This window comes from Colobus angolensis, unplaced genomic scaffold, assembly GCF_000951035.1.
Source record: "Colobus angolensis palliatus isolate OR3802 unplaced genomic scaffold, Cang.pa_1.0 Scaffold251, whole genome shotgun sequence".
Lineage (NCBI taxonomy): Eukaryota > Metazoa > Chordata > Mammalia > Primates > Cercopithecidae > Colobus > Colobus angolensis.
In genome coordinates, this window is record NW_012115722.1 from 1,304,954 (window position 1) to 1,318,828 (window position 13,875).

At 40.6% G+C, this 13,875-nt stretch overlaps 1 protein-coding gene across 2 annotated transcripts in view; it reads right to left on the reverse strand.

The window, feature by feature from the left end:
* The window catches only part of RBL2 (retinoblastoma-like 2), a 58,170-nt gene extending 44,751 nt beyond the window's left edge, over positions 1–13,419 (reverse strand). For both annotated transcript variants that reach the window (XM_011946603.1, XM_011946602.1), the window contains exons 1-4: positions 13,037–13,419; positions 8,361–8,491; positions 4,660–4,860; positions 583–647 (exon numbers count right to left, since the gene is read on the reverse strand). In XM_011946603.1, the coding sequence (XP_011801993.1) occupies positions 583–647; positions 4,660–4,860; positions 8,361–8,491; positions 13,037–13,276 (637 nt within the window). In that variant the 5' untranslated portion in view covers positions 13,277–13,419. The remainder of the gene's footprint in view (positions 1–582; positions 648–4,659; positions 4,861–8,360; positions 8,492–13,036) is intronic.
* Positions 13,420–13,875: the final 456 nt, after the last annotated feature.

The following is a 13,875-nucleotide window of genomic DNA, read 5'->3' on the forward strand; positions in this document are numbered from 1 at the left end:
GACTCTATCTCAAAATAAATAAATAAATAAATAAATACAAAAAGGACAAAAAATAATAGAGACGTGTATTTCACTGAATGCAGACCTTGCGTAGGTCAAATGAGATGAGAAAATGAGAAAAAAGGAAAGAAAATAAGTAGTGTATAAAAGTATTTGACTAAGTATACTTATCTGAAAAAGATACAAAAAGAAAAAAAAAAAATCTGAACTGTCCTGAGGTAGATCAGTAATTGCACTCAAGTAAATAAGATACGTCTCATGAGAAATAGAGTTCACAATACAAGCATATACAGAATAATGTGTTTTCAGCTCATAATTTGAAAGAGTCGCTTTGGGTAGTGATGTTGTATACAACCAAATTAAAGGACTTTCCATTTAATAAGAGAAGATTTGGATATTGTAAAGAAATCCAATAGATTCTTTGATAAAAAGGCAATACTTAAAAAAGAATCTAGGATTAAAACCCTTGAGAAAATTTTCAGCGAAAACCTTTTCCTGATACATGTTAGAAGCTGACAAAATTAATACCTGAAAACATAAACAGACGTATTAATATCTAAACAAATATTACTATTTTCTTACCTTTTGCATATATAAAAAGCACCCAACAAAAATGGAAAATTTCAGACACAGTACAGGGCTGTCGCCTTTGGGGGAAGAAAAAAAAAGTCATGAGACAACAGAAGAATCAGAAAAAAAACATCCCAAATGACTATAAATTAGGTGTCAAATAAAACCCACAGTTAAAGGAGAGAGAGACCACATTCAGCTTCACATGGAAAACATGGACGTTCTGCCTCAACAAAATACTGGTAGGAAATAGCTGGGATCCAGGGAAAGAGCCCATTTCAAAGAAAAGAAAATTCTTAAAGAATTTTTTAAAGTTTTTTGAGGGCAAGATAGGTAAGGTGGAAAATAAAATGAATAAAAATAGTTCTTTTGATGACATAGCAATGCTATGCTGCTTAAGACCACTATATGCAGTCAGATACGTCCTCATTTTTTTCTCCTTTATCATAGCTAATGACCTATATCCCTCCCTCCCTCCCTAAAGATATTCCAGACTATATCAAATCACAAAGGGCCTTTTTAATGTAAATTATGAGCTTCCTATAATTCCTTATACTTCCATCCATTAAGAGTACCTGTTGTATATTGCCAAGTTGTCTGCTAAAGTTTCAGACCTGCTTTAAGCTTGGCTTTTCTACCAAAACCTCTGACAACTTTTAGACAAGAAATCTGTGGTTTCCACATCCCAACAGCCTTATTCTAACACGGTGCCGGGAGCAATGAAATTCCGTGGAGATTAGATTAGATTTAGTTCAGCATTACCATTAGCTAGGGTACACATGTTCACCTGGACTTAGTCATTTCATCTGTCAAAAGATTATTCTATTTGGGTACAATACTGTACTTAATTCACCAGTCCATGGCAAGGATTAAATGTCAGTGTTCTGCTTTTAAAAGCAGCCTCTCTACCATACGCACGTGATAAACTATTTCTAATTTGGTTGCCTACCAAAATGAAATTCAATTTTTTTTTTTTTTTAGCTTAACACTTAAGCTACTCTTAATTCTGGCTGTACAACTTGAGAATTCTAGGGAAAAAAAAAAAAAAACTTGACTAACCTCCCACATTTTCTCTTGTTTTACTGCTTTTGTGTCTTTTTATATTTCTATTCCCTCTTGTAGTCATGGGACTTTTATAACACACTGCATTGCATGCACTGGAATCTTCATACCTGCCTCATCTCGCTGACTGTACTGTAAGCTCTCAGAAGACAGAGACTGTGGGGTTTGGTGTTTTAAAAATGCCTGTGTCCTAGGTAATACCTAACCGTATTTCCTGTGGATATGTGCTAAACAAATAGTGACAGATTTTCAAATAGTGTGTGAGAGATGCAAGATAGAGTCACAGTAAAGCACATGGGTTCTGCAGTCAGTTTCAATAAAAGCTCCACACTTAGTTGTGCGACTCTGGTCAAATTACTTAACCTCTCAGCGGCTTATTTTCTCTATCTGTAATAACAGTATGAGCATCACAAGGTTGTCAGAGGGATTAACTGAAGTAATACATATTGAAGTCTTAAGAGTCCCTGCCCCAAAACAAATGCTCAGTAAGTGCTATACATCATGACTACAGGTAGCAGAAAGAGCTAATAAAAAGTATACAAAGTGATAAAAATGTAAAATCTTTAATAAAGTGATTTACTTTTTTTTTTTTGAGACAAGGTCTTGCTCTGTCACCCAAACTGGAGTACAGTGGTATGATCACAGCTCACTGCAGCCTCAACCTCCCAAGTTCAAGTGATCCTCCCACCTCAGCCTCCCCAGTAGCTGGGACCACGGGTGTGAGTCACTATTCCAAGCTAATTTTTGTATTTTTTGTGGAGATGAAGTTTTGCCATGCTGCCCAGGCTGGTCTCAAACTCCTGGGCTCAAGTGATCCGTCTGCTTCAGCCTCCCAAAGTGCTGGGATCAGGTGTGAGCCACTGCACACGGCCTTTTAAAATTATCTTAATTAGAATTAGGTAGTATACACATCCTAAGAAATATCGAAACAAGTGCAATCTGAAATTATTTTCCTGATACTCCAAAAAAAGAAGATATCTTCCTATAAATGATCACACTGGCCTCCCTCAGACTCAACACAAAGCTTCTATCCAAACTTTAGAATACTTCATTTTTTATTTATTTATTTAGTGACGAAGTCTCATGACCCAGGCTGGAGTTAGGTGGGGCGATCGCAGCTCACTGCAATCTCTGCCTCCTGGGTTCAAGCAATTCACCTGCCTCAGCCTCTCAAGTAGCTGGGACAACAGGCACATGCCACCATACCTGCCTAATTTTTGTATTTTTAGTGGAGACGGGGTTTTGCCACGTTGGCCAAGCTAGTCTTGAGCTCCTGACCTCAAGCAATCCACCTGCCTTGGCCTCCCAAAGTGCTAGGAGAATATGTCATTTTATTTATTTATTTATTAATAAAACGGAGTCTCGCTCCATCGCCCAGGCTGGAGTGCAGTGCCGTGATCACGGCTCACTGCAACCTCCACCTCCGAGGTTCAAGTGATTCTTCCACCTCACCCTCCCAAGTAGCTGGGATTATAGGCACCCACTACCACACCCTGCTAATTTTTATATTTTTAGTAGAGATGGGGTTTCGCCATGTTGGCCAGGCTGGTCTCAAACTCCCGACCTCAAGTGACCCACCTGCCTTGGCCTCCCAAAGTGCTGGGATTACAGGCACTCAGCCAGAATACCTCCGTTTATTTATTTATTTATGAGATGGAGTTTCATTCTTGTCGCCCAGGCTGGAGTGCAATGGTACAATCTTGGCTCACTGCAATTTCTGCCTCTTGGTTCAAGGGATTCTTCTGACTCAGCCTCCCAAGTAGCTAGGATTATAGGTGTGCACCACCACGTGGAGCTAATTTTTGTATTTTCAGTAGAGCTGGAGTTTTGCCATGTTGGCCAGGCTGGTCTTAAATTCCTGACCTCAGGTGATTCGCCCGCCTCAGCCTCCTAAAGTGACCGGATTACAGGTGTGAGCCACCCCACCTGGCTCAGAATACTTCATTTTAAACAGTCAATTCCCCAAAACTGTAAGTGAGCTAGACGAGATGCTTCTGTATCAGTGGTGCCATCTATATTAAAATGTAAATAGTTTTAGTTTTTAAAAATTTTTTTCCTCCTGCTTTGTCATTCCCCCATTTTATTTTTAAAAGGTTACACTTACTGTAAACATCCTTTACAGTCTGGGAAAACTTTTACATTTTAAGAGAAGCAAACATTATCTATTCTAGCCAAATAACTTTAACTCCTTTCCCTTTACTTTTCTTGTCAACACTTTTCTAATTGTTAGAATTTTCATTTCTACTTTATGAAAAAACTTTCAATGATAAAGAAGGAAAATGTGTATCCCATAACTGCCTTTATCTATGAGGAAAGGTAGAAAACACTGAGTCAGAGCATGCCTATAGACTTTGCAGAAGTGATCAGAAAGCACAAATTCATAATAGTTTCAGTTCTCCTGTCTTTTCCCAATCCAGTCTCTCTATTCATTAGAGACATCAAAATACTAGAGAAGTCATTTCAAGGGGATTATTTATTACTCAGTATGACATAAAATAGTCTATACAGTCACTAGTAGAAAATATAGTGGTTAATATAGTGATCTATATCTAGGGCAGTGCTCCCTTCGGCAACACATATACTAAAATTGGTACAATACATTGATTAGCATGGCCCCTGTGCAATAAAAAATATATATATCTAGATACAAATACATCTCCAAGGCAGCTAAAGGGTGAAAATCCCTGAAGTCTGACTTGTACAGTTTGCATTTTTTGTTGCTTAAATGAAAAAGGAAGGTTTCAGAACAAGGATCACTGAGGGAAAAATAATAATAAAATAAAATAAAATAACAAAAATGAAAGTTTATAGAAACAAAGACCCGTATACATTTAGCAACATGAAAAAAGCCAAACTCTTCATGGCTAACCCACAATGAAAAACAAAAAAAGCATCATTAAAAGAAAACTATTGTGGAAAAAGATTTTTTAAATCTCCTTTCTTTTTTAAAACTAGAAAAACTAGCAAAATATTAACACTGCAGCACAGACTAATGTGTATTCCCGATGAACCAACATGAAAACCTACCGCTGTTTCCTTCCTCGCTGCTGACGAGGTTGCTCTTCTTGAGGGTATTTAAAGATGTCCTGAAAAATGGGTTCATATTTCTTAAAAATTACAGCAGAAACAGTGAAGTTTCTTTCTAATCTCTCAGTACGTTCTCTGAAATGTGGGGGTAGATTTGCCATATCTTCCCACTTCTTCATCTTATTAAAAAATTCGATTAAGCTGGTATTAAAGACAAACAATAAGATATTTCATAATTAACATAAAGGTAAAGTATACAAAAGTAAGTATTCAAAAGTAAATCAATATTATCTCATTAAATTATATTACTTTTAGACAGTGAAATAAAATCATAACTGTTGTCTCTGACTAGCTTAATTTCTCACAGATTGGTATATTCCTCTGATCCTCCGAATTAATTTTGTTTAGGTTACCTAAAGTATTTGTTAACTATGAAATATTTGAAAATACAAACCAAAATTAACAAGAGTAACCTAACCAACATTCACATTGGTTCACTGCCAGATTTTTAAAATGTTAACATATTGAATAAATTTTGTCATTTTTGCTTCAGTTCTTTTTTTTTTTCTTTTAAGAGATAGGGTTTCGCTCTGTCACCCATGTTGGAGTTCAGTGGCAAGATCACAGCTCATTGCAGACTCCTGGGCTTGAGTGATCCTCTGACTTTGGCTTCCCAGAACACTGTGATTACAAGTATGAGCCACCTCCCCAACTCCCCGCCACTTCAGATTTTTTTAAAAACTAGCAACACTATAGAAGCACTGTGCCAAGACTAGGCACAGTGGCTCACACCTGTAATCCCAGCACTTTGGGAGGCCAAAGTGGGCGACTCACAAGGTCAGGAGTTCAAAACCAGCCTGGCCAACATGGTAAAACCCCATCTCTACTAAAAATACAAAAAATTAGCTGGGCGTGGTGGTGGGAACCTGTAATCCCACCTACACGGGAGGCTGAGGCAGGAAAATCACTTAAACCTGGGAGGCGGAGGTTGCAGTGAGCAGAGATCACGCCACTGCACTCCAGCCCGGCGACAGTGCGAGACTCTGTCTCAAAAAAAAAAAAGGAAAAAAAACCATCAAAATTCCCATTTTATACTCCTCCCTAATCCTATCCCTACCCTTCTTCCCCAAAGATAAACACCATTCCAAAGTTGGTCTTAATCCTTCCTATGTTTTCACACTTACTACACATACACATGTATGCGTAAACAATAAGCAATATCTTATTACGTGTTTTTTCATTTTATATAAATGGTATCATACTTCAGTGGTACTCTGCAACATGCTTTTTCACTCTCAATAACGTTTCTGACATTAATGTTGATATGTAAGATATATTCATTTTAATTGCTAAAAACATTCTTTCATATGAACATACAAGGATTTTTTGCATTCATCCCCCAACCTAAATTTAGGTTGTTTCTAATATTCCATGATAACAAAAAGTGTTGTAATGAAAACATCCTTATACACGTGTGCAGGAGTTTCTTTAGGGACTACTCCAAGAAGTAGAGTAAGAAAATGTGCACCTTCAATGTTACTAGATACCACCCAATTTCCTAGTAAAGTAGTTATGCCAATTTTGACTTTCACCAATGTACACCAGCAATATAGAGTTCCTGGCTGAGCGCGGTGGTTCACGCCTGTAATCCCAGCACTTCCAGAGACCAAGGCAGGCGGATCACTTGAGGTCAGGAGTTTGAGACTAGCCTGGCCAACACGGTGAAATCCGGTCTCCATAAAAAATACAAAAATTAGTCAGGTATAGTGGCATGTGCCTTTATCCCTGCTACTCTGGGAGGCTGAAACATGAGAATCACTTGAACCTGGGAAGTAGAGGTTGCAGTAAGTAGAGATCAAGCTACTGCACTCCAGCCTGGGCAGCAGAGTGAGACACCATCTCAAAAAAAAGGAATTAAAAAATAAAAAACAGAGAGTTCCTGTTTCCCTGTACAGTGACCAAACTTGGCATAACAGACTTCAAATTTTCCCAATGATAAGAATAAAATGTTGGCCAGGCACAGTGGCTCACACCTGTAATCCCAGCACTCTGGGAGTCCAAGGTGGGTGGATCACCTGAGGTCCGGAGTTGGAGATCAGCCTGGCCAACATGGTGAAACCCCCTCTCTACCAAAAATACAAAAAATTAGCCAGGTGTGGTGGTGTGCGCCTGTAATCCCAGCTACTTGGGAGGCCAAGCCAGGAGAATCGTTTGAACCTGGGAGGCGGAGATTGCAGTGAGCTGAGATCACGCCCCTGCACTCCAGCCTGGGTGAAAGAGCAAGACTCCACCTCAAAAAACAAAAAAAAGAAATGTTATATTTTTACTTTGAAAGTCTTTATTAGTGACATTATCTTTTCTTGTATCTATTAGCTATATGAATTATAACCTTTGTGAAGTCATATTCTTTATTCATTTTATTAACCCTGTTAGTAGTGCCTTATATAATTCTGGATACTGATTCTTTGGCCGATGTAACTCACGATGGAGTTAAAGGTTAAAAAAGATTACTAAAATTGACAATGTCAGCTAAAACATGACGTTGTGAATTATTTTATTTTATTTTATTTGAGATGGAGTCTCACTCTTGTCACCCAGGCTGGAGTACAATGGTGCAATGATCTCGGCTCACTGCAACCTCTGCCTCCCAGGCTCAAGTGATTTTCCTGCCTCAGCTTCCTGACTAGCTAAGATTACAAGCGCACGCCACCACACTCAGGTAATTTTCGTTTTTTTTAGTTGAGACGGGGTTTCACCATGTTGGCCAGGCTGGTCTCCAATTCCTGACCTCAAGTGATCCACACACCTCGACCTCCATAAGTGCTGGGATTACAGGCGTGAGCCACCGCACCCAGCCTGTTAATTATTTAAACAGTAACCTTTTTTGTTTTTTGTTTTGGAGACAAGGTCTTGCTCTGTTGCCCAAGCTGGAGTGCAGTACTGCTCCAACATTCAGGGCTCAAGTGATCCTCCCATTTCAGCCTCCCAAGTAGCTAGGCCTGCAGGTATGCACAACCACACCCAGTTAATTTTTTTATTTAGTGATTTTTTTTTAACCATTAAATCCATACATTTTGACAGTCGTAATTTCCCCCAAAATGCTAAACATCATTTTTCCACTTATCTTTAATAAGCCATGTAAGAAAATTCACCTAAAAGGCACAAAAAATTAATGTAATCAATTTAACTACACAACAGATAAAGCAATTTCTGCCTCTTCTTTTAAACGTATTTGACCCTTTCTAAAATGGATTATAATCATGTCATTTATCCTCCAAACAGGAAACTGAGAAATACTTACACATTCTATTTATATTAAGACCACAAGTCCTATGCACATATTTCTAAGTATAATAGCAAATAATATTTTATTTACCTTTTCAACTTAGAGTATCTCCTAAAGTTTCTCAATATCCTTCATTTCTCCCAATATTACACAATGTCCTAACCTTTAAAAATAAATTCTTCCATACAAGTGCCTAATACATTAAAATTTAAATATTTTCACCAAAGAAGTAAAATATAAGGGATACTAACTTTGATATAAAGGAGAATCATTAGATGTTAGCTTTAGCATCTAATTTCACCAGTCCACAGGTACAAATACTCAGAAAATGATGAACAGACATAATTCTTACTATCACTATGATTTATGAGCTTACATTAGCCATACTCTACTTCTCAAACTCTAACATAGTTACCTCTGCTCTGAACATTTCAGGATTCTAGTTAAAGATACATAGTTTCCTTCCACTGTCCCCTTGCTTACAGTTGGAACAGATTTTCTGCAAGCCACATACAAGGCACATGCTAACCAATGAAGATCATTTCCCTGTAAAAGAAGAGAAAATTGATTTTTAGTTAATAAGCTACATATATACATTTCAATTTTTTTAAAGTACATTTAAATTGAAAGTGTTGTTTACATTTTTGTGGGAAACTTATTTTCAATGATGACCCTATATCATATGCTCTTTTATTTTTTGAGATGGAGTCTTGCTCAGTCACCCAGGCTTGAGTGCAGTGGCACGATCTTGGCTCACTGTAACCTCCACCTCCCAGGTTCAAGCAATCCTCCTACCTCAGCCTCCCACGTAGCTGGGATTACAGGCGTGCGCCACCACACCTGGCCAATTTTTGTATTTTTTTGTAGAGACAGGGTTTTGCCATGTTGCCCAAGCTGGTCTTGAACTCCTGGCCTCAAGTGATCCATCCGCCTTGGCCTTCCAAAGTGCTGGGATTACAGGTTTGAGTCACTGTACCCAGTCCCAAATGCTCTTCTTATAATGTGACATTGACATTATTCCACTGAAAGGTAGAGAGGGTTCCCTCACCTTGGACCTGGGCAAGGGTCTGCGTTTCTCACATTGATTAACTGTCTCTATCAACAGCAGAGGTGGAAGTGAAACTATGTAATTCTAAAGATTATACAAGGCAATATAGATTCCACTTGGTTCTCTCTCTTAGGACATGTGCCTTGGGAGTCCTGAACCAACAAGAATTTAGCTACCCTGGATCACCATGCTGGTGAGACCACATGGAACAAACATACAGAGATGCCCAATGAGCTCCAGTTCTGCCAGTACCTAGTTGCTCAAGTCTTCCAGGTGAGATACCAGTCATTTTGATGCAGAAACATGACATCCACACTGTCCCCAGCCTGAATTCCTTACTCACAGAAGCTGTGAGCCAAACAAATTGTTTTCTGCCCCAAAGCCTTAAGGCAATTTGTTACATAGCGATAGTAATGGAAACAATTATTGTTTTTGTTTTTTTTTTTAATTTTTTTTTTTGAGATGGAGTCTTGCTCGTCGCCCAGGCTGCAGTGCAGTGGCGCCATCTCGGCTCACTGCAAGCTACGCCTCCCAGGTTCACACCATTCTCCTGCCTCAGTCTCTCGAGTATCTGGGACTACAGGCACCCACCACCATGCCTGGCTAATTTTTTGTATTTTTAGTAGAGACTGGGTTTCAATGTGTTAGCCAGGATGGTCTCGATCTCCTAACCTCATGACCCGCCCACCTCGGCCTCCCAAAGTGCTGGGATTACAGGCGTGAGCCCCCGCGCCCGGCCTATTTTTTATATTTTTAATCTTGCACAAAATCTAGAAGTGATAGAAATACAAAATTAAGCTTGAATGGATATTCAGCCACTAATTTTATACCTAATCAAAGCACATACATGAATACATAAAATTTATTTATTTATTTATTTATTTTATTTTTTTTGAGATGGAGTCTCGCTCTATTGCCCAGGCTGGAGTGCAGTGGCCGGATCTCAGCTCACTGCAAGCTCCGCCTCCTGGGTTCATGCCATTCTCCTGTCTCAGCCTCCTGAGTAGCTGGGACTACAGGCGCCAGCCACCTCACCCGGCTAGTTTTTTTTGTATTTTTTTAGTAGAGACGGGGTTTCACCTTGTTAGCCAGGATGGTCTCGATCTCCTGACCTCGTGATCCGCCTGTCTCGGCCTCCCAAAGTGCTGGGATTACAGGCTTGAGCCACCGTGCCCAGCCAAAATTTATTTTTATAACCAAATGAGACTATTGTGGATCTCCTACTAGATATCATTCAAAAATAGTAATTTTTAAGGCACTGTTTCTAAAAGATCATCTTCACAATCCTTTTTTATTCAAGAAGTGATACAACTTTCCTCTTCCTATAAAAGCGAGGAAGGATGGAAAATGTCCTTTAGCTTCACTGTATTCATTACTGGTCTAAATGAAAATGAGAAAAACTGGAAATACTTCATTTTTCACATTTACACATAGACTGTCTTACAAACCCACTTACATGTATCAATAGCATAGATGTTCTACTGTGAAAAAAAAAACAGCCAAGATTTATGTATTATATATGTCTCTGGGAGATGGTTTCATAATATTCTTGATTTATGATGTAAAAGCAAATTTAGATGCATAACTACTGCATTTGTCTACTCTATCAAGATCTCTTAGAAAGTATAAAGTTAAGTCAGTCACAGTATTATCCTGTGCTTCAATAAAGGGCTTAAAAGATAATCTATAATGTTCTATTTTGGCTCTAGAAAATTCACAACTACTTGGATGGTGGAGAGAGAACAACAACAACAAAAAAAGAAAGTCTACAACTATATCATTCCTAAAAAGAAGAAAAGAATTAGTCTTGTGAGAATTTTCCCGTGCTTAGATGACAAAACGGAGTGGGAAGCTCTTTTAAACAATTTATGCAAAGAGTAGACTCTGCCTAGGTTATCTTTGGTCCTAAAAAATATTTGTTGAAAACTTCCGTAATACTAAAAAATAGTTATCCTCAAAATTAATATCTCATGGCCATATCTTATAGGGTCAAATAGATCTGGTTTCAAATTCTGGCTCTGCCATACAGTAGCTATAACACAGTGGGAAAACTACTAAACAGTCTCAGAGGCTGCATTTTTTTGGCTGAGCACTGTTAAGAATGAGTTACAGGTTAAAAATGCACAGAAAATACAATAAATCAAGTTAAATTTCCATAACCAGTATTCTGTATTAAATATCATAAGAGCTTTATTTCCCCTTACACTCCCATGAGCATGACATCCCACATTATCTCACAGTGTACCTCACTATAAGCCCCACAAAGGCAGGTATTTTTAGGCTTTGTTTGATGCTCTATATCCAGCACTGAGAACAGTGTGTAGCAAGTAATAGGTGCTCAAGAAATATTTGATGAATATTTTACTGAGTAAATCATTTACTGAATAAACTGGGCTAAGAAGCTGAAACTAAAGTCTCAGTAATCAAAAGAATTGAGTAATCAAACATGTGTTTTCAAAAATAATTTACTAACCAGCTCTTATGTGGTATTTGCTCATGTATCACTGGACTTCATACAACTTAACCGCTATGAGTTGAAATACCTCAACTAAATGGTGATAATGGTTTGTTCTATCTAATTTACAGGATCATCCTGAGGGTAAAATAAAAGCTTGTTTAGAAGCCTTTAAGGCCCTTTACCAAAGAAAAAAAAAGCAAAAAAAAAAAAGTCAACCAGTCCTTCTCTTCGCCAGACTACAGAAAGGCACCAAGAGATGGAGAGGAACATAGCTTACTCAGCCAGATCATGTAAATATACAAAGAGCTTAGGAAACTTGAAAGCACCGTCCATATGGGTGCTTTATGTGTCAGAAACTACATTATTGCCTTATTTAATCTTCAGAACAGCTCTGTGAGGTAAACACAAATATCTCCAGTTTAGAGATCACAAAACTCAGCTTTCCAGCGGTTAAGTAAATTGTTCAGTCACCCAGGTCTGTCGGGTTCTAAAGCCACCATACACTATCTTTCTTTTGCATATATAACAATTCAAAGAGGGAACTCGTAATTGAATCAAAATTCTATTAATGCAAATACAAATTAAAAATAACCTCACTCATCAGTACACATAGCCAAAAACATCATATTTAAATAATACCTTGGTTAGGCTTTGCATCCTGGGCCTATTTGCCCCACTCTTTATACAAAACAATTATAAAACTACTTGAGAAATTAAATGGCCTCAGGTTTAAATGCCACACACACAGTCGAAGAGCTGATAAACAATCCGTACTTCCGTGTCACTTCCCATTGGCCCATGAAGGGGAGGTGCCTACAGAGCTGACAGTCACTGGCTAGAATGGCCATTTTTCTCCTCTGCAAGCCCTGTCCGAAGGCTGCGACCTAACACGCCCGGATCGCGACAACAACAGGAGTCCTGTGCAATGCCCGGGGTGACCAAAAAGCCCTCGAGGTAGCCACAATCCTGAGCCTAGTGACAAATGGGGGCATGTATCTATACCCAGGTCGGCGGAGGGCTCATTTCATCTGGCCTAGGGGAAAATGAGTCTTAATTTGTTTACACAGACGTAAACACAGCCCAAAACGCATCAGCTCGTTGACTCAAACGCCAGCAACGTCTGGGCAAAGGCAATTTGGTTAACGGGGGAAGCGAACAGACGGAGACGCCTGGAGACCCAGGTGCCACAGCCCGGTTAATCGCGGTGCAAATAAGGGCAAGTCCCCTCCCCTTCTCCGTACGGTCTTGACAACGACATTAGTTCATTCTACTAACAAGGCGGGCGGGGGGTCAGACGGGCCACACACCCATCTTCCTCATCGGGACCCCAAGCGCGATCTCAGCTTCCCTGTGTTACTTTAGGGCAAAACGCGTTCCCCATTCGGAAGCCGCGGGGAAGCGCGGCGACAGCAGGTTCGCCCTCGGAGCGGCTAAGTGCCTAGGAATAGCGCAGAGGGGGTCCCCACCCCTCTCCCGGCTGGAAGCCCGCAACCCGCCCGAGGGTCTCTTGTGGCGCGCGACGCGGATCGGAAGGCACCGGTTCACGCCGACTAGGCCGGAAGCGCCCCTCCGCCTGCGAGCGCACCTCCAGAGTGTAGCTCTCGCTCATGCTGCGGTAGCTGTCCCAGGCCTCGGCCCGCGCCGCCTCGTCCATGTTGAGGCGGCTGCACAGCTCGTCGAACCGCTGCTGGATCTGAGGGGTGGGCGACTCGTTAGGCGGCGCGGCGTCCTCCGCCTCGCCGTCGTCCTCCTCCTCCTCATCCGAGGCTGCCGCCGCCGGAGGGGGAGGCGGGGGCGGCGGCGACTGGTCACCTCCCGAAGGCATAGCGCACCCCTGGGCAGCCGGACCTCAGGTGAGGTGAGGGCCGGGGCCCGCAGCCATTCAAACCGCGAAGCCCCCGCCCGTCCGCCGCCCGCTCCGCGCCTGCGCCTGCGCCGCTGACAGCGACGCTGACCTCCTGCAGGCACCCGTAGTCTTGAGCACGGCCTGCTGGGAAATGTAGTCCAGACCGGCGGTTCAAGGGGGCCAAAAATCATGTTTAAAAAAATTAGCTCGACTAGTTTCACCAGGGGTGAAATAAAAGCACCTTCCCCGCATTTTAAGCACATACCCCTCCATCGTGAGAACATTCAACAGGGTTGTACTGACGAGAAAATGTCCAAAAGACACTGACGTGTGAAGGTTTCGTATCCAGGCTGTTCCCAGAAGTAAAACTTCCTCATCGCCTGGATATCCTTATCTAAAAAACAAGGATAATAGCAAGGGCCTGTCTGTGTACCTTCACGAAACTGCCTTTGCAAAAATCCTAACAGTGAGAAAGTTACCACTGTGAAAGGGATCTGACCTAAATGACTCCATGCTTCTCACCTCGGAGCTGCACTTGTTAATTCCCGGGCAAAGACCCAACTAACTACTGGAGGAAT